At 41.8% G+C, this 25,771-nt stretch overlaps 1 protein-coding gene across 1 annotated transcript in view; it reads left to right on the plus strand.

The window, feature by feature from the left end:
* MAP3K5 (mitogen-activated protein kinase kinase kinase 5) overlaps positions 1–25,771 on the plus strand; it is a 159,621-nt gene that overhangs the window by 21,119 nt on the left and 112,731 nt on the right. The window contains exons 2-3 of the mRNA XM_083176623.1: positions 16,632–16,771; positions 23,444–23,467. Of these exons, the coding sequence (XP_083032749.1) occupies positions 16,632–16,771; positions 23,444–23,467 (164 nt within the window). The remainder of the gene's footprint in view (positions 1–16,631; positions 16,772–23,443; positions 23,468–25,771) is intronic.

Here is a 25,771-nt window from a genome sequence, read left to right on the forward strand (position 1 = left end):
TGCTGTAAGGGCTTATAGATAACCAGCCATGGGGACCCGCTGCTTACGCAGAGTCTGCTGCCAGCTCTCCCTGCCTCTCCCTGTTCATCTCCCGGCAGCCGGCTGCAGCTGCGCTGGCTGTTATATCTAACAGTATAACCCACAGTGGGACATGCTGCTGTCAATAATTCTGCCCGGGGGTTCTGCTTCCTGGCAAATCTGGCCGCCAGGAAGCAGAATCTGGTTGCCATGGTGACCTGGCCCCTGGGTTTGTCGAGCACTGCATTAAATTGTATCCTTTTCTTTCCACAACCTGGTAATATACTGTTTTTATGTAATTTATTTAGCTTTTAAGTTGGTTTGTATTCATTGCCATGGTATACAGCACAAAACCTTTTGAGTATCGTTCTATTATGCTGGAGAGCTGTCGCATCTTAGGGTAATAAATAACAAACTCAAATTGATGAAATAAGCCATAAGAAAACTGGAATGAAAAAACAATCTGTTGTCAAAAAAGATGTTTAGGCCAATCTTTGTCAATGATTTTTAATTTAATGTAATGCTTCCTTATTATTATCCTCACTGAAGACGGAAAGATTAGAATTTATACTGTACAGTATATCATGCTACTTGGTTGACTATTTAACTGGACATATGCTTGCCCTTCTATCCTGGTCATGTATTACAAAGTTTCTCCAGCTCAGGAATTCCCAACATCACTCAGCAAGGCAAGACCAGGGTTGTTAATGCCTCCTCTAACTTATCTAAAACCAGGAGAAACTCCCAATTGAAGCCAGCCAGCCACAGAAACTGTGTAATACATAGGTGTGCAGAAATAGTATGGTAACCCTAATTATTATCTATCAGTTAAAATTGCTAATATGCAAAACTAGATTTGATTAAAGTACACACTTCAAAATGAAGACCTCTGCTAATTAAAGTGTGGGTACTTGTGTATTATCACGGTGCCCATCGCATTGCATACCATAAGGCTTAATATGGTATGCGATGAGATGCGATGCGATGGGACCCGATCTTATACAATTTAAAATTGTATATGGCATACAATGAGATGAGATACGATTTTAAATTGTATAAGCACACTAATCTTAATTGGCCCCCCTATAAGATTTTTAATTGCATAAGCACCCTACAATGCACCCTACAATGTTAAATGCACCCCCACGCCACCCCCACGATCAACGCCAACCTGAAGCGTGGCGAGCGCAGCGAGCCCGCAGAGGGCGGCGGTACGCGTCCTCCGATCTTTTCATAACCCCTACTATCCATGTCGGCGTGGAGTTGATTTTATATAGTGTGGCGAGTGCAGCGAGGCACCGAGCCCGAAGCGTGGTGAGCGGACGCGTAATACATGTAAAATAAAATGCGGCCCCTCGCTGCGCTCGCCATGCTTCGGGCTCGGTGGCTCGCTGCGCTCGCCACATTATATAAAATCAACTCCACGCCGACATGGATAGTGGGGGTATGAAAAGGTCGGAGGACGCGTACCGCAGCCCCTTGCGGGCTCGCTGCGCTCGCCACGCTTCGGGTTGGCGTTGATAGTGGGGGTGGCGTGGGGGTGCATTTAACATTGTAAGCACCCATTAGGGTGCTTATACAATTAAAAATCTTATAGGGGGGCCAATTAACATTGAAAGTACCCATTAGTGTGCTTATACAATTTAAAATCGTATCTCATCTCATCTCATTGTATGCCATATACAATGGTATACATTTTAAATTGTATAAGATGGAAATCATGGGCGCCGTGCTAGGAAACAAGTACCAAAGTGTGTAAATCAATGAGCGGTATTCAATGCCGCCGGTGAGGGGGTTTCTGCGGTTACCTCGCTGTCTAAGTACTTCGCCGGCCACTCGCCCTATTCTATGTTCCTCGTCATCAGAGAATGGTGAAAAAACATCAAAGTAGAAATGGTGCAGGGGGGTTAGTTGAATACTGACCCGCAAGCTATCGGTACTGCTCGCCGGCACAGCTTGCTTAAAGGCATTGAATATACCCCAATGAGTAAGGATAAAATCCTGAATGGACAGATCATCACCCTAGGCCTGTAAGCTCACTCTGGTTATGACAGCATCATTAGCAAACAAGTCCTCTGTCATCATGGTAAGTATTGTTTCAGGTTAAATCCTAGCCTAAGGAATATGTTAAATTACATTGTAACAATGTCTAATCCAAGCTGATGCTGCATCTGAAAAAATAGCTTTAAATACAAATCAGAGACATCTTGCTACTGATACTCCTTTTATACTGATAAGTGGGGTTGCAACCGGCTCCAAGCTGGGTGCAACCCGGCTTGTGACCCCTTTCGCACTCGCGCAGGAGGGGGTGTGATGGGTAGACTATTTGAACAACCGTTAATAAGGTGACCACTATTGGAAGCATTACAGAGGCAAGGCTGCATATCACTATGTAACAAGATAAACGGTCCCCAAAATGCACATAGAGGCGTCCTGTAGTTACCCCAAAGTGATCTCAGGCTTTAATGTTGTCTGCATAGATTGATTTTTGTTGAGTAACACAGTATTAATCTCAAATTTAGTTGCATTGCCATTTGTGATCTTAAAGTGCATAGACTGATAATTGCTTCAGTGTCCTGTCCCCTGATGCAACTATCCACATTAACCATGTACTTGTCCTAAACTGTCTTGTGATGTAATTCGTTACGTGTTCTTGCTCATAACTATTCTCGGTTCTTGTGTAGTTTCTGGCGCCGTGCTACTTCCGGGTTGGGTACGCTCGCCAAACTATCTAAAATAAAATAAAGTAACTGAACTCCATGCCAACGTGGATAGTTCATACCCCCACTATCCACGTTGGCATGGAGTTGATTTTAGATAGCGTGGCGAGCGTAGCGTGCCACCGAGCCCCGCCATGCTGGCGCCGTGAAACTACACAAGTACCCTATTCTCTGTAAAGTGCTGCGGAATTTGTGTGCGCTATATAAGAACCTGTTAATAAATAAATAAATAGAGTGTTAAGGCCCATGCATGCTGGGGAACTTTGATCTGAAAGATGCTTAAACTTGCTGTTTTGAGAAGCTTTCAGCTCAAAGTCGCCCAGTGTGTATGGCCTGGCGATCATTGCCGGGAAAGCCGTTCATCTGCTTATATTACCAGCAGATGAGTGACTTGAGGATGGCTTTGCATAGCGCTGCGCTATGCAAAGCCGTCCTCCCCATGCTGACTGTGCCTAGCAGGGGGAAAGCTGCTCAGTGTATATGCACTGAGCGGCTTTCCCACCAGCCCAGTGTGTATGGACCTTAATTGGTTATAGTACATTGTGTGTTCAAGTGGCTAAAATTCATTCTTTTTTCACTTGCTACTGTCATCAGTTCCATGTCATCAGTTCCACTTCCTACTGTTATCAGTTCCATTTTATTCTTTCATGCAAATCCCTGTCTGCCTTTCTTTGTGTCTGGGTAAACCTTGCTTCTCTGCAATGAATAGGGAAGTACTGCTGGTGAAGGAGGACTATCCCATCAAGGTAACTCTGACCTATACCATATGCTTTGCACACTTGTTACACCATACTATTGCAGTAGAATTGTAAGGTTTTATTATTTCATTTGCAAAAGTACAAATACATGTAAACAGGACGTTTCATTGTTGGAAAAGAGGAAATCAATTTAGATGTGGTAATTTACCACAGGTGGAAAAGGGTGGTGGCTTCAAGCTTTTATGCTAGGGGCTATTCAATTAGAGATTTATTTTTTCCCTTGCCTGCTTACTAGGCTACTTATACTGGGGCAATCCATCTCATAACCTTAGTTAAATGTAGCTGTTATTCCCTGCAAGGTAAACTGAAAAACCACACCGTCATGGTAATCTAACTGTAAGGCTGTATCATATGAGTGCATTTAATTTTTTTTTTACTTTTTTTCCCCAATGATGAATGGGGCTTTGGGTTTTTTACTGACCATAACAATCCAGTCCAGCTATGAAAAATGTGCTTGCACAAAATGGTTGTCAGACCATGACCCATTCCTCCCTTCTCCTGATGATCAGTTTTTAAAACCCACGGGAGGCAAGGTTTAAAGATTTTCAGTGATTGTATTTCATTATAATAATTGATGCTAAGGGCTCAATTTAAGAATGCTAAACCGTGTGATGCCCATACAGAATATAGCAAACCCTAGTTATATGCTTTCAATGAGGACCCAGGAAAAACTTTTCCAGGGTCAATGAATCCTTCAGATTGGCCACAAAGCCATTACTCAAGCTATGTTGTTTTTCTATGCATGGTATTGACCCTGTGTAAATATTCTATCAGACAGAGTAAACTATTTGACTTTGTGATGAATACTTCTGATGAGTCATGGTTACAGAGCATCCACGTGCTGTGCTTACATAGTTGCTGACTCACTGATGTTATACACAAAGTACAAGCTACTACCAGACCTAAAGGTGCCCATACACGCTGCGATTTCAGCAGGCGTTTTGAACTTCTAAAGTTCAAAATGCATCACATCGACCTAAGGCCCCCATACATTAGCCCGACTTGTCCTAGGGACAAGTCGGACCTGATTTCCCCGGCAGCTCCCCGGGAGGTTTCACACATGATTAGGCACTTGATGTGCCAAGTTTTGCATATGATAAATCGCCATGCGATTTATCATATGAAACTCCCGGGGAGCTGCAGGGGGAGAGCCGGGCAGAATCAGCGTGCGAGGGACACTGGGGAGCTGCAGGGGGGAGCCGGGCATGGTAAGCTGTCAAATAGACAGCGGACGGGGGGCGCTGAAGAGCCGGGCTGGGGACACACAGGCAGCGCGCGGGGGTGGACGCCGGTGAACAGACGAGGGAGCTGGGCAGGAGGATCGGGGACTCGCTCTGCACTGCAAGCCAGGGGAAAAAAAACAATACAAATGAATAGGAAGCTCTCAGCCAATTGCTGATTGGCTGAGAGCTCTCTCAGCCAATCACTGGCTTCCCATTCATTTGTAATGTTTTGTTTTTTCTTGCAGAGTTGTCCCCGTCCCCAGCCCGGCTCTCCAGCGCCACGCCCCCTCCCCAGCATCTGCCGCCGCTGACTCGGCCCGGCTCTGGCGTCCCTCGCCCGGAGGCTGCACATAAGATTTAGGAAATCTTACGTACAGCCGGTTCGACTGCCCGACTCCGATCCGATGCGCACGGGACCGCGCATCGGATCGGAGGGGATGTCAAAACATGCGATTTGGGCCGATTTCATGGCCCGATTCATCCGAATCGGGTGAAATCGTGCCCAAATCGTATAGTGTATGGGGGCCTTTAAATTGCACCGTGTACCTGCGGGGATGCGATGCGGGTACAATATTGTAAAGCACAAAAAGTATCTGCAGGCAGTTCGTTTTGTGCTTCATTGCATCGCATCAGTTTTTGCGTACATGCGATGCGATGTGATGTGCATTAGTGACTATTAACTTTTTTTAAAAAGAGGCTGAAATCGCATCGCACCCGCCCAGTACAGTACTGTACATTGCATTGTATCCCCTTCAAGTGGCAAAATCGCATGGCACCTGTGAAGTTCAAAACGCACAGCACATGAATATCACAACGTGTATGGGCACCTTTACAGCTACTCGAATGTTTCTCACAAATGAATTGCTTATTCAAAAGATGATTTTAAAAAGAAAACTTAATTATAACTAGTTTGTTTTGTGTCCGAGAAGTTTGTAATTTTAAGGCAAGCTTGCCAAATAAGCTGCTGATATAAAATGTTCGACTTGCTTGCTCGACAGCCGTGACCCTGTCCAGTACTCGGTCTGCTCGACCGAGAACATGCAGGTGGGATTCAATGTCCCGCCTGCAGTGGGATGGAAGGAGGCGTGGCCGTGAGTTGCGGCCGGAAGATGCGAGCTGCAGCCGGCAGCTCGTCACTTCCCGGCAGAACGAGTCCGACTGCTTGTGAAGTCGGGCTCATTCTGCTGAGCTCCCCCTGTTCAAATGTTGTCGGGGAACACAGCATTGAATAGGGCCCGGCGGCCATCTCCCCCTCAGAAGATGGTCGCCGGTGATTGAATACCCACCTAAGAATTAAAAAGGAGCAGCTAAAAAAGGTGGTGGTGGTGTAGATAAATAGGGCTCAATCGAAGTTTACTCGTGTACTAATGTATTCTGCACCAATTGTTCTGCTGGACTGGCAGATCTTTGAAGTCCCATAGGGCTGTGTGCAAAAATGTGTGTCCTGGGTGATTTGTGGTGCCATTGGGGGTACTTGAGGACTGGCGTTGGAAATGACTGAACTTAAACCTAATCGGTAAAGGCCCATACACACTGGGCGACTTTGAGATGAAATCCGCAAGTTTGAGTGGCTTTCAGCTCAAAGCCAGCATTTCAGCTGACACCCCCCACTATTACGCCCACCATCGGGTATTTCAAACCATATATAAGCATTTACATTTCTTTTGCCTTTTTTATATTTAACCACATTATTGAACGTTACATGTACCATTTAATGCAGAATCTCAGAAGACATTTACTTTACTTGCACTCAGCTACAATATGTTTCCCTGTTGCACACACAGCTCTGACACTATCTAAAAAGTAGAACATAATAGTAGCCACATTGGAATCACTCTCCCCTGTATTTTACTGCTATTATAAAAGGGGGAAAAAACATTTTTCTTGGACTTGCGTAGCTCTTGAGGACTGGAGTTGGCTACCCCTGGTTTAAGCCAATCAGCTCGAATTGCTGTGTTAAAAGCTGTGTTTGAAAATTGACAGTAGCTGATTAGTACTTTATCTCTCTCCACTTTATAATTTTCCATAGCTTAGTACATATGCCAATGGACATGGTGCTGCTGCATGAAATATTATTATTATTATTATTATTATTATTATTATTTAATTATTTTAAAGATGTATTTTATTGAAACTTCAGGAAGTGACAACAACAAATCTGTCGTACTTGAATAATCCCCCAAATCCAGAATAAGTAAAATAGTGAAAAATAATGTTTTCCATATTCACCAAGCATGCATGTTTAAATTGGATTGTGTCTGATATGGGATAACCACCATGGTTGGGGACCATTTTTACACGTATCACATGAACAACTCTTGAAAAAGGTTTCTTATACCCCTTTCAGACAGAAAAAAAGACCCGGAATTTCCTGGCTCTTGCCGTGTCGACCCGGGTTTTTCTTCTGTCTGAAAGGGTCAACACGGGTCTAAAGTTCAGGGACTTCGACCCAGGTATTTACCTGGGTTTTTCCCGTGTCAGACGCATGTTTGCGGCTGTGTGAAAGGGTCGGACCCGTGTTTTTCTCCCGACTATTGAAAAATAATGCTGATTGGCTGGGCAGGATGGCTCTGCGTGATTGGCTGATCTTTTCAGCTTCCCTGATTGGCTGAGCAGGCGTGGCAGTGGCGTGCAGCGCAGCTCTAAATGGCCATGCCGCATTAAAAAGATGAGGTGATCCGTGAGCTGCTCAATGTCAGAGGGTAGGAAGAAATCAGCAAAACACACAGAGCACTCATGACCTCCAGGTTCTGCAACTTGTCAGCCATGTTTAATGCAATGCAGTGAGCAGACACCTCCCACTTTTCATGATCTCCTCTCTGTGTGCCTTTAAAACTGTCCTTTTCTTATGACACACAGAGTTTTGCAGGAAAAATCCGGCTTCTGTGTGAAAGGGGTCGACACGGGAAATACCCGGGTTTTTGCTCCTGTGTGAAAGGGGGTCAGCACCTTGCTGCCTAGTTCTACCCGGGTTTTTGTATCCGGGAAATACCTGGGTTTTTGGGATTTTTCTGTCTGAAAGGGGTATTATTCTACTTCTGTTTGAACTATTATGTGCAGGACACTGTTCTATAACAAATTTAATAATGGTTATCTTCCTCTTCATATAGATACCGTATTATCAGTTTACCAGACATTGGAGCAGATGTATTAAGCCTGGAGAAGAGATAAACGAGATAAAGTGAAAGGAGATAAAGCACCAGCCAATCAAACACATTTCACTGGCTGGTGTTTTATGTCCAGTTTATCTCTTCTTCACCTTTGATAAAGCCACCTGGAGTGGCGAAACATGTCAGGGAGCTGTTTGGATAACCCCATTTACTGACCCATACCGGATAGAAGTCTGAACCAACCTCTGGGACTCTTCCAACAAATCTGAAGGAACCTTTGCATTGCCTTACATTCATTGCAGTTGCCATCTGCTAAACCATCTTTGCGTCCACGGACCCGTGGACTGGACTCAATTGCCCCCTCACAGCCATCGGTGATTTGTGCCATCCTGGACCGAGCAAGGACTGTTGGAGGACTTCTGTACCCTCAAAAAGGGTGGTAATTATCCTTTCCAATATTTTATCCCAGAAGGTATACTAGGAACGGACTCTCCGGTGCCCAATACACAATTTTGGGGTGTTCATGTATGTTTTATCAAATTCTTTTATGATATATGTAATTTTTAATTCATTATTAATTGTTAATAAATTTATCTTACTCAAGACCATCCAATCTGAAAAAAAATGTCATTATACTTTCAAGGCTGTGCGCTGCTATACCTGTTTACTTGTACCTCTTTTTCTACGGGACTAACTATCTCTACCAACAAGCAGCTGCAGGAAATTGCACTCTAGGTGAGCGCCCCCCAGCTCTGTCCCCCAGGGCCAGTTCTAAATAATCTTTTTTTGAATACATCTGCCCCCTTGACGCTCATCATAAATGTAACTCTCTTGGGGAAACTTAAATGTTGCATGCAGCAACGGACACTTTTCAGTCACTTCTCTTTTTAACTCTCTCCCATTTTAAGTTAGGGCTCTTTTTAAGGATAACTCACCTACTATGGTTCATAAACGACATTTTTTGGATGATACAGATGTGTCCTCATATACCTAGCCTAAATACAGTATGCTGCTGACATCTGGCACAAGCAGTGTATCATCTGTTTTAACATTTATATAAGTGTCGGTTATTTGACTCTGTATAGGAAGCTAAGAGGAACTTAGCCTTAAAAAGTCACATCTGCTGTATTGCGGCACTTCGTATACAGGATAAAACTATTGGCACTCCTAGCAAGGTTTGCTGTTACGGAACAGTATCCCCCAGCTGTCCTGGCGACATTTCATTGATGCATTTTGGTAATAACATAAGTATTTATAAGCCGTACGGATGGTGTAATGGTTAGCATTACTGCCTCACAGCACTGAGGTCATGGGTTCAATTCCCACCATGGCCCTAACTGTGCAGCGTTGGTATACTCCGGGTACTCAGGTTTCCTCCCACAATCCAAAAATATACTGGTAGGCTAATTGGCTCCCAACAAAATTAACCCTAGAATGTCTGTGTGTGTGTGTGGGGTAGGGAATATAGATTGTAAGCTCCACTGGGGCAGGGACTGATGTGAATGTTTAAATATTCTCTGTAAAGTGCTGCAGAATAAGTGTGCGCTATATAAGAAACTGTGGTACTTGTTTCCTTGCACGGCGCCCACGATTTTCAATAGTATGGCATCTTATGCATTGTATCGCATCGTATGCCATATAGCCGCATGCGATGCGAGTTTGGCCCCCCTTTTTTGGATATATGGATAAGGGAGACGGAACCTGGAAAACCTTAATAGCGGTACCATTTCATATAGGCCAGTTGTTTCAACAATCTTTTTATTGAATAACAAGCTAAAATACAATGTGATATAAAGAGTACGAAGTGAACATCGAAACCAAATGCATGCATTACAAAACAATAGCGGGCATAACCATGGAAGACAATAGAAGAGAAGGAGTTACAGCATCGATAGTAAAATAAAATTGCAAATATGTATGTTGGAGACCCCCCCCCCCCCCCACCACACACACACAAAAAATGTGGGTCGTCAACGGTACTGGTTATGATGTGCCAATGGTGGCGTGGCAAAACTCTCCAGTGTTTTCATAATGAGGTATCCATGAGGTTTCATGCTGGTAAGACCAGGATCTTAAGAAACTGCATTGGCTATGCATTTTGACCCTGTAGAACAGGCATTCCCAACCACGGTCCTCAAGGCACACCAACAGTGCAGGTTTTGTAGATATCCAGGCTTGAGCACAGGTGACTTAATTAGTACCTGAGTTATTCTGATTAAACCATCTGTGCTGAAGCCTAGATATCACTAAAACCTGCACTGTTGGTGTGCCTTGAGGACCGTGGTTGGGAATGCCTGCTGTAGAAGAACAGAAACCTTTTCCTACAAGATGCTACTGAAATGGGGTATATCAGTCCTATAATGGTTTATGCTTCAATATCAAGAAATTTACTAGAAAAGTTGAACTTTGGAGTAAGGCAGCTTATGTGTCTGTGGGATGTTACATTTGTTTTTACGCGTGGGATGTTACATTTGTTTTTACGCATGGACCCCAGCCTCTACGTAATTATGGTAACATTTATGGACATGATTGCTACACATTAGGCCTGATTCCGGTTACATTGCTACTGCTTTTGTAGTCACAAAGTTCTGGTGCTTGGTACTTTGTACCTAACCCATTCATAGCACAGTGACTTCAGATGTCAAACGATGGATAGTCTGCAGATGTTTCAGGGCACGGAGGTGCCAGCAAGTAACTCAATTTCCTACTGAGATTTCCTGGCCTCTTGGATGGCGCTATGGCAGATTGCAGGAGAGTTAGATTTGGGTGGGGTGTGTTCAAACGGATATCTATATTGCAGTGTAACAATAAAGCAGCTAGTATTTACTATGCACTGAAACAAAATAATCACTCATTTAACACTCTCTGCACCCTTGAGTGGTGAGTTTTGCTAGGGCAGGGCAAACCTACCAGGGCACAGAACATAGGCCCCCCTCACCTCTGCTCTGGCGTTTGTACACCAGAGCTCCCCTGTCACAGTCAACAGTGACCACAGGTGGCAGCCTCGGTTGTTCGTGGCAGCTTGGGAGGACTCAGGCTCTTTAGTGCCCCCGAGCCGCCCCGAACATCACTAAGCCTGCTGCCTTCAACTAATGGTGGCGGGGGCAGCGGTAGGGGAGCTCCGGCGTATGATCGCCGGAGCAGGGAGTGGTGGGGGGTGCCCGGACCGGTGACCCGCCAGTGGTGCACAGCTGCATGCACCACTGGCACACATCTTGATATTAGTGGTATGCCCAGAAATTTTTCCAGGACAGCCCGCTGCGGCAGCACAGCTGAGTTTGGAAAATTTTCCAGACATACCACTCAAGTGGTTAAAGAAGGAGTTTTTTCTTTTGCAAGTGAACCAGAATCAGGCACTATATCTCAAACTCATGAGGGAGGCTTCTAGTTATACCAGACACCTCCTGCTGCATTACAATATCTGTTCATCGCTGCTGCTTCAAAGCAAGCAGCACCTATGCTAAATCCAACCACATCTGAATCTGGCCCATTGTTCTTAGGGCAAATGGTGGAGCAATTCATTATTGAGGAAGTAGAAATAAAAAAAGAAGTAACTTAAGGTGTATGTAATAGTTTATATACCTAAAATATGTGTAAATCCCCCCCATACACACTGCAATGCTCTCTGTTCTATTTGGTTCCGGTTGTTGGGTTGACAGTAATTTGGTCGACCACTATTGGTCAAAATTTACAAAATGTCAACACATGCAATAGTAGACATGGCAATTGTCTTCACACGAAAAGGACGACATGAGTTTTTCCCCCAAAATTTTTTTGTTAAGATAACTTGCTAATACTTTACAAATCCACGTTGTCTACAATTGGTAATGGTAAAGTGTGCCAAGCTGAGTGAGGCACCATGCCCGAGGCGTTACACTAATTGGGGGTTCATGCCGACAGATGTTTTTACTAAAAATGTGAAAAACTCGTCCTTTTGCTTGTGTTGAACTAGTGAATGTCAGCCTTTTTTTCAACATCAAACTTTTCAGTATCTGCCTCTTGAGAGTTGACCTAATTCACACCCCTTTTACTTTGGAGAGTTTTTCAGAGAGCATAATTTCTCTATTTTCAGGGCACTGCATACAGCAGATTAAAACCATTGGATAATTGGTAAAACATCATGCTCCAAGGCAAGCAGTTTTTGCAACCCCTGTGTAACAGAATTTATTTTATTTACTAACTGCAGCCAGTGAAAAGTGCATCCTATATTGATATAGTTGTCCAAAGTATTGCTCACTCTTCTGCTGTGTTTTTTTTTTTTTTTTAATCTCCTCCGTTTCGATTGGATGATTACTGATCAGTTTGTAGCCATTATGTTTATAGGAGCACAGATTATTTTGGAAATGTGTGGATCTTTCCAAAGAAAGAAAGAGACCCACCTACCCAAATGATATTTAACATTGAGGCCAGGTTGCATATGAAAATTCAGCTTTTTTTTTTTACAACTGCTGTGTTGGATCTCTTTCTCCATAAAGGCACATGCAGTTCTGTATGTGATTGATTGAGATCCTGGCTACCTGTGTCAGGACCATGATGTGAATATAGGGTACTATTCCCACCAGTATGATTATTGGGATGGAAATGATTACTTATAAACCTCTTTAAACATATGGTATACCTGATAATGATGTGGTAGTCCCAAATATACTAGTAGATAATAACCCAACGGTTTGTAATAGTGCAAAACTAGGCTTAATGTGAATGTGCGGAAATGTCTGCTGTCCATATATTGGTCTAATACCCTTTTCACACCAGCCTGAATTCCAGGGATGTCCCCGGGAACAACCCGCTACTAGCGCTGGTGTACAAGGTTCCTGGGCCAATTTCCTAGTACAATTTCCTGGGAATGCAACCCTGCCACAGCAGGGTTGCACCTGGTAAACAGACCGGTGTGAAGGGTACTTTCCCTGCATCCCCACTTGCTGCCATCCAGACAGCGGGGTCCAGGCGGCAGGGTCTGGGGTCCAGACCGTGGTGATCCGGCATTGGCAGCTGGGTGTTTGTAGGTCTATTTGCCGGGCAGCAGGGCTGGAAGCTCTGCTGGATTTGAAAAGACTGGCCGGACGCTCTCAGCCAATCAGCGCCTGTCTTTTCAAATTCTCCCGCCCCGCTCCCTGGCAAATAGTTCTACAAATGCTAAGCTGCCACTGCCGAATCCCCACAGTCTGGACCCCGGACCCCACCACTTGCTACCCCCTTACACCAGAAAATGCAGGTACTAGGCCGTTGTGAAAGTGGCCAACCTGGGAATGTCCCTGCATGATCCAGGGACTATATTCCTGGGTAAGTCTTTTCTGGTGTGAAAGGGGTATTGTCTGCATCTATCATTTGCACTTCAACTTCAGAAATTCAACTTTAAAAAACAGGGGAAGTACGTTGTTCTCATAACTGAAATTCTTTTCTTCAGAATTTGTCGTAACTTGTCTATACTCTAGTTTGCAATTTAGAAACCTTTCTGCTTGTAGTTTACATGCAGTGCTAGAAAGAAAAGTGTTGGCAGGGCTGTATTAGCCACAAGACTGACCTGGCTAAAGCCTAGGGCCACTCGTTTACTAGAGGCCCATGATTTTTTTTGCTGGGGCTCTGCTACATACATCCAACAGCTTCAATGGTTAATGGCACTTTGTACTCTGCTGTAGTTTGCATACTCTGCACACCTTTAGTCAACTGTGTCTTGTTTTGAGACAATGCGGGGGTGCTCTTTCAAAAGCGAAAAGGAAGAATGATTGCTCTGTGAGAAAAGAGGTGAGCAGTCTTTATTTCAATTGGGTATCGCTATTGGAGTGACCATGAAAAGGGGTATGGATCATAGGATAGGCAGACATTAGGTCTACAAGCATTAGGTTGACCACTGAAGGTCAACACGCATGAAGGCCGACATGGGTTAGTAGGACATGCATTAGATCGACATGGGGAAGGTCAACATCCAAAGGTCGACGTGGGTTTTTCACTTTTTGATAACTGAATGTTGGCAAAGTCGACATGGACACTAAAAAACGTGCACCACGTCCCTGCTCGTGGCTCGCTATGCATGCCATGCTCTGGGCATGGTGTCTCGCTACGCTTGGCACACTATTTATTTATTTATTACCAGTTATTTATATAGCGCACACATATTCCACAGCACTTCACAGAGAATATTTGAACAGTCACATCAGTCCCTGCCCCCATTGGCTGTTTTTCTAATTTGCCTCCCCAATTTAGACACCACTCATATGCCCTCAGTGGCTCAGAAAACATACAAGTCTTTTGTTGGTCCATTGCAGTGTGCTTGGTGAATCTTCTCTTCTTTTTTTTTTGCTAGATTATCTCTCCATTACAAGCACTTTTGATGGACCAATACATTCTGAGCAACCTCCATTCTGTGTGTCTCTGTTCTGATTGGCATGTATGTGATCAGTAGCTGGAAGGGATGCACACAGGTTAGAGGTCATGAATTTATGACCCAAAGTGGGGATAATTTTTTACATGGCTAACAAATGTGAGGAGGGACTGAGGGGATGGGGTCTCTTCATTGTGCATTTTTTATCCAATTTATTCCTGGCAATGAATATACTTTTTATACTATATACAGTTGACTTTGTAAATATATTTCTGATCCCAGGGGCATTCTAGTGAAGATAGGATGTTCCTATGGGCAACCAAACAGATTCTGTTATCATGCTAAATAAGTAGATTCTGATCCAATCATAGTCCTATGATTGGAAAGGGTGATTTATGGTAAAATATCAGACTTTTTGGGAGTAATTCCATTTGTCAGTCGACAAATATATTACTACATTTTGCGATTGGGCATGGCTACATGATTTCTGCTCCCAGCCTACTGTGGTGGAGAGGCAAAATCTGTAAAAAGTTTGCCAAAAAGGCTTTTTGGTGCCCAAATAGTAAAGTGCTTAAAGTTTAGATGGCTTAAACCTAGTGTTCTTATACACCCTGTGGCACTCCATTAGCATACCAACTGAATAGTTACATTTGTCACACATTCCTTAATCTCTTGGGTATGCAAAAAAACTATTGAATTTCCTCTTGTGGTTTTAATGTGGCATTGGGAGCATTGCCATATTTATGGGAAAGTGCAGGTTGCAATAACATATTTAACGTGATCTCCTTGCCTTGTGATGTTTTCATGTTGGGCCTAAGCTATACCTTACACAATGTGTACAACACATTATGTTTGGATAACCTGTCACTACAGACCAGAATATAAGAGAATGAAGACAATTCGAACAGCTTGGGAGACCGTGTACTGGAGTGCTGGATTTTCATAAAAGGCACAAAACTTTGAAAACCCTTGTGCTGCAGCCTGAAAGGGAAAATCACAGCTTTTACCCTAGCATAATGTAAGACTGTTTCAGTTATGAATATGATCATATAATCTTCCAAAAATTTAGAAATGGAGCATAAATGACTGAATTGGTTTATAACTTTTCCCCATGTGCCAATTTGGAACATGTATTGCATGTTTTTTTCCTTATACACAATGTAGAGGCTTGTCAGAAATTGTATTGCAGTGTTTCTGCATTCGTCTATATTCAAATAAAGCCTTCCACGCATTTCTGAATGTCACAGCTCAGCTTTTCTTCAATACAGCTTTGTGTTTAGAAATTCACAGTGCTAAGAATTACAGTGTGCAATACTGAAAAATGTTAATCGAAGAATTAAATTCACACAATTCAGTCCTTTTAAACAGCTAATGTTTTGAAGAGTCTGTTTCCCATAATGGGTTGAGGTTAGGGGAGAAATTAACCCCCAAGTTTTTGTTTTCATTGTTGTAGAAATTTTTGACTGATTTGTTATGTAAGGTTTGCAGTTCTGTCAATAAAATTTATCTTCAATGCTAGATATTTTCCGATTTGAAGTTTTGACAAACCAAAGCAGAGATTGGCAAGAATACAATGGAATTATATAGGGCAATCAGTGCAGTAATTAAAATATCAGCGACAAAAGTTTATTCAGTCGTTTTCGCTAAATACAGTGGGGGAAATTTAATATGATGAGAGATTCAGAAAGTGAGAGATTTGGTAAGAAATCCTCAATTTTTTTAAAGCAGCAATCATTTACACTGCAAAACCAGTTTGATCTTGCAGTGTACATTTTCTGAATCTATCATCCTATAAAATTTCACCCCCTATGTTGTGGTTAAGGAAACAAATTTAGCATGTGCTCAAACAGATTTCTTATAAGAGCAAATAAATATGAATATGATGATGATAGTAGAAGCAAAAATACTATATATATATATATATATATATATATATATATATGTGTGTGTATGTATGTATGTGTATATATATATATATGTATATATGTATGTATGTGTATACTCAAAATGTAAATGGGTATAAATAAAGAAAATAATGTGATGTTATAACCTATTTTTTGCCAATTTACACAGTTTAAACTACTTACAGAATTTATGACTGGCTTTAAATGTTGCCCTGTCTGTAGAGGATACCCCCATAATCAGAATGTGTGTAATACCCTGACAATCATGTTGATCAACTAATAACTCAAGCATACCATATATCCATTTGTTAGAGCTGCTATAACCAGTGTGGAAGAACTTATCACAAAATAAACTAATATACAACTAAAACCATAAGAAAAGTTTTTTTTCTTGAAGGAAGAGGGGAGGAGGTGGGAGAGTTGTTTTTGGACCTTAACCCTTCCCAACAAACCCACTCACTGGAAAAGACTGTAGAAAGGGACATCCCCTCTATTGGTAATCAGTTGTGTTAAGGACCACTATGTTCAAATGTTTTAAATATAAAGTGTTTATGTGTAATTTCCTTTGTGTTACAGATATTGCAGTGGTAGAAATGACTGATGCTTTTCGCCAGCCCTCCCTATTCTACCATCTGGGTGTTAGAGAAAGCTTTAGTATGGCTAATAATATTATCCTGTATTGTGATACAGACTCCGAATCTCTACAGTCACTAAAGGTAAGTCAAAATGCACCTTCATCTAGTAGACCGAGGCAGGACACATTGTTTAGTTGCATTTTATGGCTAATTGGCAAGCTTCACAATCCAACAATCCATGGTTGACACTAACTTCACTTAAAAGAAACCTACTTGTTAGCCCTCATACCTGCATATATGCGTCTCTTATTATACCCTAAAGCTGTGTACACATTAAACGACACTTCGAACAATGCAATGTCTTCAACAATTTCCCTTAAGCGGGCTGTTCTCCTTGACAATATAATATAATGCATACATAGTAAACAATACTGCAAACGATATCGTTCTATGGCCACATCCAGTAGCATGCTGCTGTTCATATAGTTAGAATTCTACGGCATGTACAGATAGAAGGGATCAATATTGAAGCATGCGCCTGTGATTCATTAATTACATAGTAGTGCATACACACTAGACATTATGTCCGATAAATATCTAAGATCTAATTATAGTGCAAATTGTTTTAAAGAAATCATCTAATGTTGTGGTTTCCAAACTGTGTGCCGTGGCACCCTGGGGTGCTCCAGAGCACTTGCAGGGTTGCCTTGGATTGATGGTACAGAACCAATAGTAATACTTTATAGTCAATCTAAGTGCTTGTGGCTGCAAATCATAAAATATGCTAACAAACAGAAATGAATCCTGTCCATCACTACATAATTGAACTTATTGAGGATATATATGCATATATTTTGTTCTTCATTTTTCAATGAGACACTTTTGGCCTTGGGGTGTGTGAATTTTTTTTTTTTTTTTTTGATACTCTAGGGTGCCATGATTAAAAAAAAAATTGGAAACCACTGCTCTAATGTGTACCTAGCTTTTACACTTCTTAACTCCACAGAAACAGGGATGGGCATGCATACCAACTATATTGTATGTCATACCTCTGCAGACCATCTTTAGGGGTGCATACACATGGGGCAAATTTTTGCTCATTTTATAAGTGAGCTGTCTATATAAATATAAAGAAAAGAAAATGACTCTTCCAATACCAGTGAACAAAAACAAAATGTTCTATGAATGGATCTACATTGTCCCTAAAATAAATTGTTAAGCAATTCACTTTTATTAGAGTTATGAGACAGCAATATTTTGCAGCTACAATGTACAGGGCAGCATTTATTAACACTGTACCTGAGTGTTAGTCATCTGCTGGGGATTCAAATCTAATTTTCTTCTGCAAAGCTAATAAAAGCAGGTGCTCATTCTCAAACGCTTCCTCTATAGAGATCAAACAAACTACCACACAAGATTGACATCACCAGTCATTTAAATACATCAGAAAATCTATCACTGACAAACTTCCTTTTGCTTTTTGACAATCTCTGCAACCATTTAAGCCATTTGATAAGACTGTGGGGTTTGATTTTTGAGGGGATTTTAATCAACGGGGAATACCTTATGAAACATGCTTTACTATAAGCACGCGCTTCATATGTTAAAACATCACTTTTTGCATTTCGGTTAATGTAGGTATCCATGAAATTGTGGATGGCCTCAGGCCCCAATTCAAAGTTCATATATATTATTTTTTTGTTTTTTTATGTGTGTTGTGCCATGGCTAGCATGTGCAAACTTATAATAACATAATCAGGATGAAACCCAGTTTTTCTGGAGAATAGAATCAAATGTAGCCATTCGGTAATGACAATCAGTAGTCATTTGTGCGGTTAATTGCACCATATCGATTAACTTCTTCACAAATGAGTCAAATATAGAACAAAAAATTTCTTTTTTTTTCAGAGGAGTAAAATCATAAAAAATCAATTGGCAACCAATATCTCTACACAATCCAATACACAACCCAATAGTGTTATTCAGCGCCCATAAACAATTCTTCAGTAAATTCAGTCTTTCCACACTTTGTACAATTATACAATTATCAACCAAGAATTCTTCTTGGATATAAAATATTTATTATAAAACATATAAAAACAAATGCTCTTGCAATAGAAGTATCCTCTTGGGATTGGGATCATACCAAGTACCCGCACATTTCGTTTCTTTATGAGACTTCATCAGGGGTTTTGATACTTATAGTATGAATCTTTAAAGATGTTATAATTCCTAAAGAAATTTGAATGAATTTTTCACAGTGGTTTTTCTCAGTGGGACGATAGTATTTACTGTATTAATTCTTTAAATCAGGATTTATAGCAATCTTCAATTTTTGTCTATTAAAATGGTAACACTGTACCATTTATGAGTGTATCATAATCTCATTCTTAGTGAATTTTTCAAAGGAGAATGGTACTTGAGACAGGTGAACCGTATTAATATGGGTAAGGGTAGCCACAATTCTAGCCGGGTTCCTTACTTTCCAGCCTCAAAAAAGGAAAATGGTCACTTATTGACTTTTGAGCTTGAACCAAGAGTAAAAACGGGTATATGGAACCTTAGTTCCCACCTCCAGACAAGTGATATGATCGCTCTTTAGTATTTTTTTGGGGATCGGAGTTAAAATTCCCTCAATGTGGCCTGAGCATGTGCACTCTCCAATATCCTAAGGGCAAGATCACTTGCCCTTTGGATATTGGAGAGTGCACATGCTCAGGCCACATTGAGGTAATTTTAACTCCGATCCCCAAAAAAATACTAAAGAGTAATAGACACTGTTCAGTTCCAGATTTCACTATCCAAGAAGAAAGACTTTGGATCTTTAAACATAACTATGGAGCTGTATCACAAACAGTTTATAACCCTGGGAGAAGGGCTCCCAACTCTTAGGGATGATGGCTTCTGCAATAGGAGTGGTGCCATGGGCACAATGGAAGATGCGTCCACTTCAATGGAGACTCTTGCCTTATGTGACGATGACAAAAGACCATTGGACAAGGATTGTTTTGTGAAAAGAAACAAGAAATTCTCTAAATTGGTGATCACAAGGTTTGGAGTTCAGGGCGACAAATCTTCAGCTTCCTCAGTTGATCAGTGTTACCACAGATGCAAGCCTCACAGGGTGGGGAGCTCATGTTGCAGAACTCACGGTACAAGGAAGAGGGTCTCAAGAAGAAAAGTCTCTTACCTCAAATGTAAAAGAGGCATTGGCGGTTTGGAAGGCAATCTGCCATTTCAAAGATCTATTCAGGAACAATCATCTCAAGGTCTTATCAGACAATGTCTATGTAGTGGCACACCTCAATCACCAATGAGGCACAAGAAGCAGAGCTCTAATGAAGATAATGGAAAAAATTATTCCTTGGTCAAAGAAAAACCTAAATTCCCTCTCGGCGCTATGGGCCTTATTCTAGTTCACTCTTAGAGGCAAATTCCTTCTTAGATGGACAAAACCATGTGCACTGCAGGTGGGGCAGATGTAACTTGTGCAGAGAGAATTAGATTTGGGTGGGGTTTTACTTCAAAGTGAGATCTATATTACAGGGTAAAAATAAAGCAGTCAGTATTTTCCCTGCACAGAAACAAAATAACTCAGCCAAATCTAATTCTCTCTGCACATGTTGCATCTGCCCCCTGCAGTGCACATGGTTTTGTCCACCTAAGAAGGAATTTTTCAGAAAGAGTAAACCAAAATAACCCCCCATATGTGCCAGGAAAAGAAAACATCTTGGCAGATTATCTCTGCAGAAAATAAATCCTAACAGGAGAGTGGGAATTGAATACGACAGTCTTCCAAATGGTAGTAAGAAGTTTTGGGATGCCAGAGGTAGTATGGCTATGCACATGAATTGCAAGGTAGAGCGATTCTACGCAAGATTCTATCTCCCAACAGCTCTGGTTACAAACACATTTTAAGTGAAGTGGGACTTTCAGTTGGGTTATGTGTTTCCACCAATTCAGATGATAGGTCGAGTATTAAAGAAATTACAGAAAGACTGAGTATCTGTTATAGCCATCCTTCCGTTTTGGCTGAGAACACCTTGGTTTCCTATGATGCTCAATCAAGCTGTCCAGAAACCTCTGATTCTGCTTGTAAAACCAGATCTTTTGATCCAATGACCTATATATCATCCTAGTCCAGAGATATTTTGTCTCAGGGCCTGGAAGTTGAAAGGCAGTATTTATAACAGAGTGGCATGTCTGATCCAGTAGCTGATATTCTTCTTAAAGCCAGGAAATAAATTTCTTCATTGGCCTATTACAGAGTTTGGCGTAAGTTCTTGCTATGGAAGGGAGTCTCCACTATAATGTCAGAAACTCTTACAACACAAGTTCTGCAATTTCTATATGAAGGTTTCCAGATGGGGCTTGCCGTATCAACAATAAAGTGTCAAATAGCAGCCCTTAGTGTCTTGCTAGAATGGAAATTGCCCAAAGAAGAGCTGATTATCAGATTTTGCAAGGCAATCAAGAAGATGCATCCTTCTAGGAAGTCCATGGTTGCTCCTTGGGACCTAAATGTTGTTTTAAAAGTTCTTATGCAGACTCCATTTGTCACATGTAGATTTAAATTTCCTATCATGGAAAGTATTATTCTTGGTCACTATAACCTCAGCCAGGAGGATTAGTGAAATCCAAGCCTTTTGGGTGGAAGAACCTTATCTGAGTATCTTCCCTAATAAAGTTGTTTTAAGAACACATCCCGATTTCCTACCGAAGGTGGTGTCAAAATGTAATCTCAATCAGGAGATTATCTTGCCTGCATTTTATGAGAATCCTTGTAACCCTGAAGAAGAGTTGCATTCTCTAGACCTAGTCGGAGCCATTTCCCTTTCTCTTCAACGAGTTCAAGGGATCAGAAAAACAAACGGTTTGTTTATAATATTGGAAGGTGTGAATAAGGGGTCAGTCCCTTCTAAAAACAAACATTGGCAAGGTGGATTAGAAGTCTCATCATCTTTACTTATGTGCAAGAACAGAAAGAGGTTCCGCAGATCAAAAGAACACACTCGACAAGAGCAGTAGCAATATCCTTGGCCAGGAAAGGAAAGAGAATCTAGAATCTGTTCAGGCGCTTGACAGGGGTTGTTTCTGTAAAAAAGCAGCTGCTGGATGTGGGGGTAGTCAATCCCCACTAGAGGAGGAAAAAAGGTAGTCATGCAGTTTGCATGTCAGGTGTGATTAAATAATAAAGATGAACCACATTAAAACACAGGTAATAATAAAAAAAAACCTTTATTAAGACACAGTTAATACATTTGTAATGATTATGTAAGATACAAATAAAACCTGATGTGTGTAAAATAGGCCACTTCACGTTCTCAGGAACTGATAGATGTGCTGGGGGGGGGGGGTCACTGAGGTAAGTGCACTTTCAATTGGTAAAGTGCACTTACCTCAGTGACTCCCTCTCCCCCCAATCACATCTATCAGTTCCTGAGAACGTGAAGTGGCCTATTTTACATGTGGTTCACCTTTATTCTTTAAGCGCTGCTAACATGCAAACTGCATGACTGTACCTTTTTTTCCTGGGCTAGGAAGGCTCAAGCGTCTATTGCTGAGATTTGCCAAGTGGCGACTTGGTCATCTATACATGCATTTACTAAACACTATGCCTTATATATCGTTGCTTCCTCCTTTGGGGAGAATGTGTTACTGTGCTCTAAAATAAATAATTGCATTGGTATTGTCTTCCTCCCTCTTCTGCTTTGGTATGTCCCTAAATATGGCTGCCATGGAGATCGTAGAAGAAATCAGCAAATTATACTCACCAATAATTCCATTTCTTCTTGGAGATCCCATGGCAGCCACAAAAAAGATCTCTCCCATATGCTGAGGGTGATTTTTTGTATATAGGGGAAATATCCCTAAGTATGGCTGCCATGGAATCTCTTAGAAGAAATGGAATTATTGATGAGTATAATTCGCTCTTTTTGAATGCAATTGCAACAACTGATGATCTATAGGACCATACATGTTTATTCCACACAAACAGGGACTTTCTGCTATGTGTGATTTTTCTCAATGGACTTACCAGTTTTGACTTTAATATTCCACTATATTTGGAATTGTTGAGATTGGTTTTAACTAAAAACTATTTTCTATTTGATGGCAAGATGTATCTGCAGTTGTCCAGATGTGCCATGGGGGCGGCGGTCGACCCCGACCTATGCCAATGTTTTTATGTTTAATTTTGAAAATGAACTGATTTTTAAACATCCGGGCGTTCTGCAGATATATAGATGACCTATTTATGTTCTGGAATGGGGGAGAGGAGTTCTTTAACATCATGATGTACAAAATGAACGTGTCTGACACCTATTAAATTTACATATAAATCGAGCAGTACCTCAATTGATTTTTTTAGGTGTGTCGATTACATTGTCTGGTGGTAAGATCCATACATCTGTATTTAGGAAACCTACAGATAGAAATACACTACACTATCAGCCACCATCCACCTCCCCTTAAGAACAGCTTACCGTACTCGCAGATGGTACAAGCAAGGCGAATTTGCAGTGACCCATCTAAAGTAAATGATGAATTGGATTTGTGTTACCGCCCGTACCGGAAGTGTTCATGGTTACAGTAACTGACCGGAACCCGATGTGTGTGTTCCATTTTGTGGGTCACAGTACAGGAAGTGGGATATGCGCTCTGTTACTGATACACAGTAGCTGGGAATTAAGGATGTGCATTACACTAATTGGAGAAAGAGTATTGCTAGTATATATATCACAATCATAAATATTGTTTAGCTGTAATATAGTAATATTTGTTTTAATGTGTTTTGTTTGTTCTTTTCCTTAGGAAATTGTTTGCCAAAAGAATAATGTGAGTATTACCTATTTTGGTTTTATGAGAAATAAACAAAAGAAGAGGTGTTACCAGAGAAAGGACCTTATTCTGGGCATTCTCATGGAAATTCGTCGATGGGGCGGGCAGCTGACGTCCGCGGATGTCAGCTGCCCACCCGCTCCACAGAGGTGTCTTAGGTCTGCGTGCTCTGTAGAAATCATTCAATAGTCGGCGACCATCTAATGATTTCCTCCCCTGCACACAAGGTGCAAATGGATGTTTATGCAAAACATACATTCGCATGCCTGCGGGGGATCTTGGCGGGGGGCGTATTTGGTGGACTCTTAAGGATGTGAAATTCTCTGTCTTGTGAGTCAACCAGAATAAATTCCAGTCTGCATAACTTTTAAAAGTGTTCTGACATATATCAGTGTGTAGTATATAAGGAAAGTAGAGAAATGTGTTTATCTGTAAATCACTTCTATAATATGCACCAGAGAAGATGCGGGTTTGCCCATGTTTAATATGTATGCATACAATAATAAATGCAGCAATCAATAGGTTAAAGTAAAGATGTATTTATATTGATGCTCCAAGATGTCTGTGAGGAGTGTGATTTTTATTGTTAAACAGAAAACCATTACATCAGTCTTGTATTGGTTAATGCTCTATCTTTGCTAACAATTAGTACTAGAAAGTTGTTTCAGGCGGATCATTCAATGGTTAATATAAGTGATGCAAGACATTGGTGCTGCTGGACTATACTCGGTTAGACTAAGGGCAGGATGTATTAATATACATCGCCGCCCTTTGCCTGCCAGCCGCCGCGATGCATACGCATATGTTCTAACATATGCGGCTAGCATCGGGTTGCGGTGACCACCGCAATACCTGTAATGTGGTGTACGGGGGTCTCCGTCACATCCCGGCAGTTGGCAGTGTCCCCCTGCGTCTCCTCCTCCCCCCTGCAGCCAGATGTCCTCCCGACTGTGACACCTGCTGGGGGAGGAGGAGACAATGGAGGACGGGAGGGGGTGGGGGTGGGGGGCGCACGGACGGCGGGCGGCAATAGAAGCCCATAGGCTTCTATAGGGTATCACCACCCAGAGGGTGGCGATACCCTGCCCAGGGGAGATGGGGCGGACGGCTAATGGTAAATAGGAAATTTCCCTTTAGTACATCCCGCCCTAAGGGCCTAATTCAGACCTGTTAGCAAGGCTGCAATTTATGCTGATGGTCAAAACCATTCTGCACTGCAGGTGTGGCAGATGTAACGTGCAGAGAGAGATATTGATTTGGGGGATATTGTTTCTGTGCCGGGAAAGTATGGGTTGCCTTTTAGACATGCTGGACCAGTGTATGGGGGTTCTTTCTGCACATGTTTTGCCCATTTTGAGAACAAATTTGCTCTGCGATAGTCTGAATTTGGCCCAATCCAAAAACAAAAATATAGGGCCCAGTTTCAGCAGCAGTTGCAGATTTGCTAAAATAGCTAATGCATACTATAGCTGCTGGGGGATGCCCAGCACAGGCAAGACTGCCTAACATGGAAAGGCTAGCCCAACGCTGCCATTGCAATGTTATTGATCGCTCTGATCACAGTGATTCGTGTCGACCCCTGCCTGTGTAGCCTGGCTTTGAAGGAAATAGCATCGACGCCACTTTTCCTTTCAAAGTTCCTGCATTAGATGTCACACAGCTATCGCAATAAATAGTAGGGACACACCTGTGTTGTCTGCCCCACTCCCACAAAACACAACTTCCCTGCATACCTCTCCCTCCCCCATGCCCACCACTGTCAATCACAGTGTGATCGCATCCTTCCGGAATGAAATCACACTTTGAAAGTCCAAATTGCCCCTATCCAATTTACTGACTTCTGCGTCTGATGCTGTATCAGGCCTATAGTCCAGAAAATCTGTTTGCTCCATCAAACAATACAAGGTTATATTCACAAAACTTGTTATGCTGATTCACCCCTATTTCATATGTGGTTGGTGGTTTAAAAAAAAATTGATTTTTGATGGATTTTAGCGAATAATGGGGCACTTCTAAGACTCTGCCGCCTTTTCTTCAATGTCCTTGGATCATTCCCTACTGATCCTATTTGAAAAATGCCAATCCCCTAGTTATAAAAAAAAAATGTTTAAGATTGGCCGGCATCCAGCACCTCCAGCAAACTTAGGCCCTATTACATTTCCCAGGTAATGTAAGTTGGCACCGTGCAAATCTAAACCCCTCCATATATGAAAAAGATACATAAATATTAATCCTTGCTGGCTGCCATATTTAACAAATCAACTAGTTTTAACAAGGTTACAAGAAATGAGAGCGAATTCT

This window comes from Crinia signifera, chromosome 3 (genome assembly GCF_055691185.1).
Source record: "Crinia signifera chromosome 3, ASM5569118v1, whole genome shotgun sequence".
NCBI lineage: Eukaryota > Metazoa > Chordata > Amphibia > Anura > Myobatrachidae > Crinia > Crinia signifera.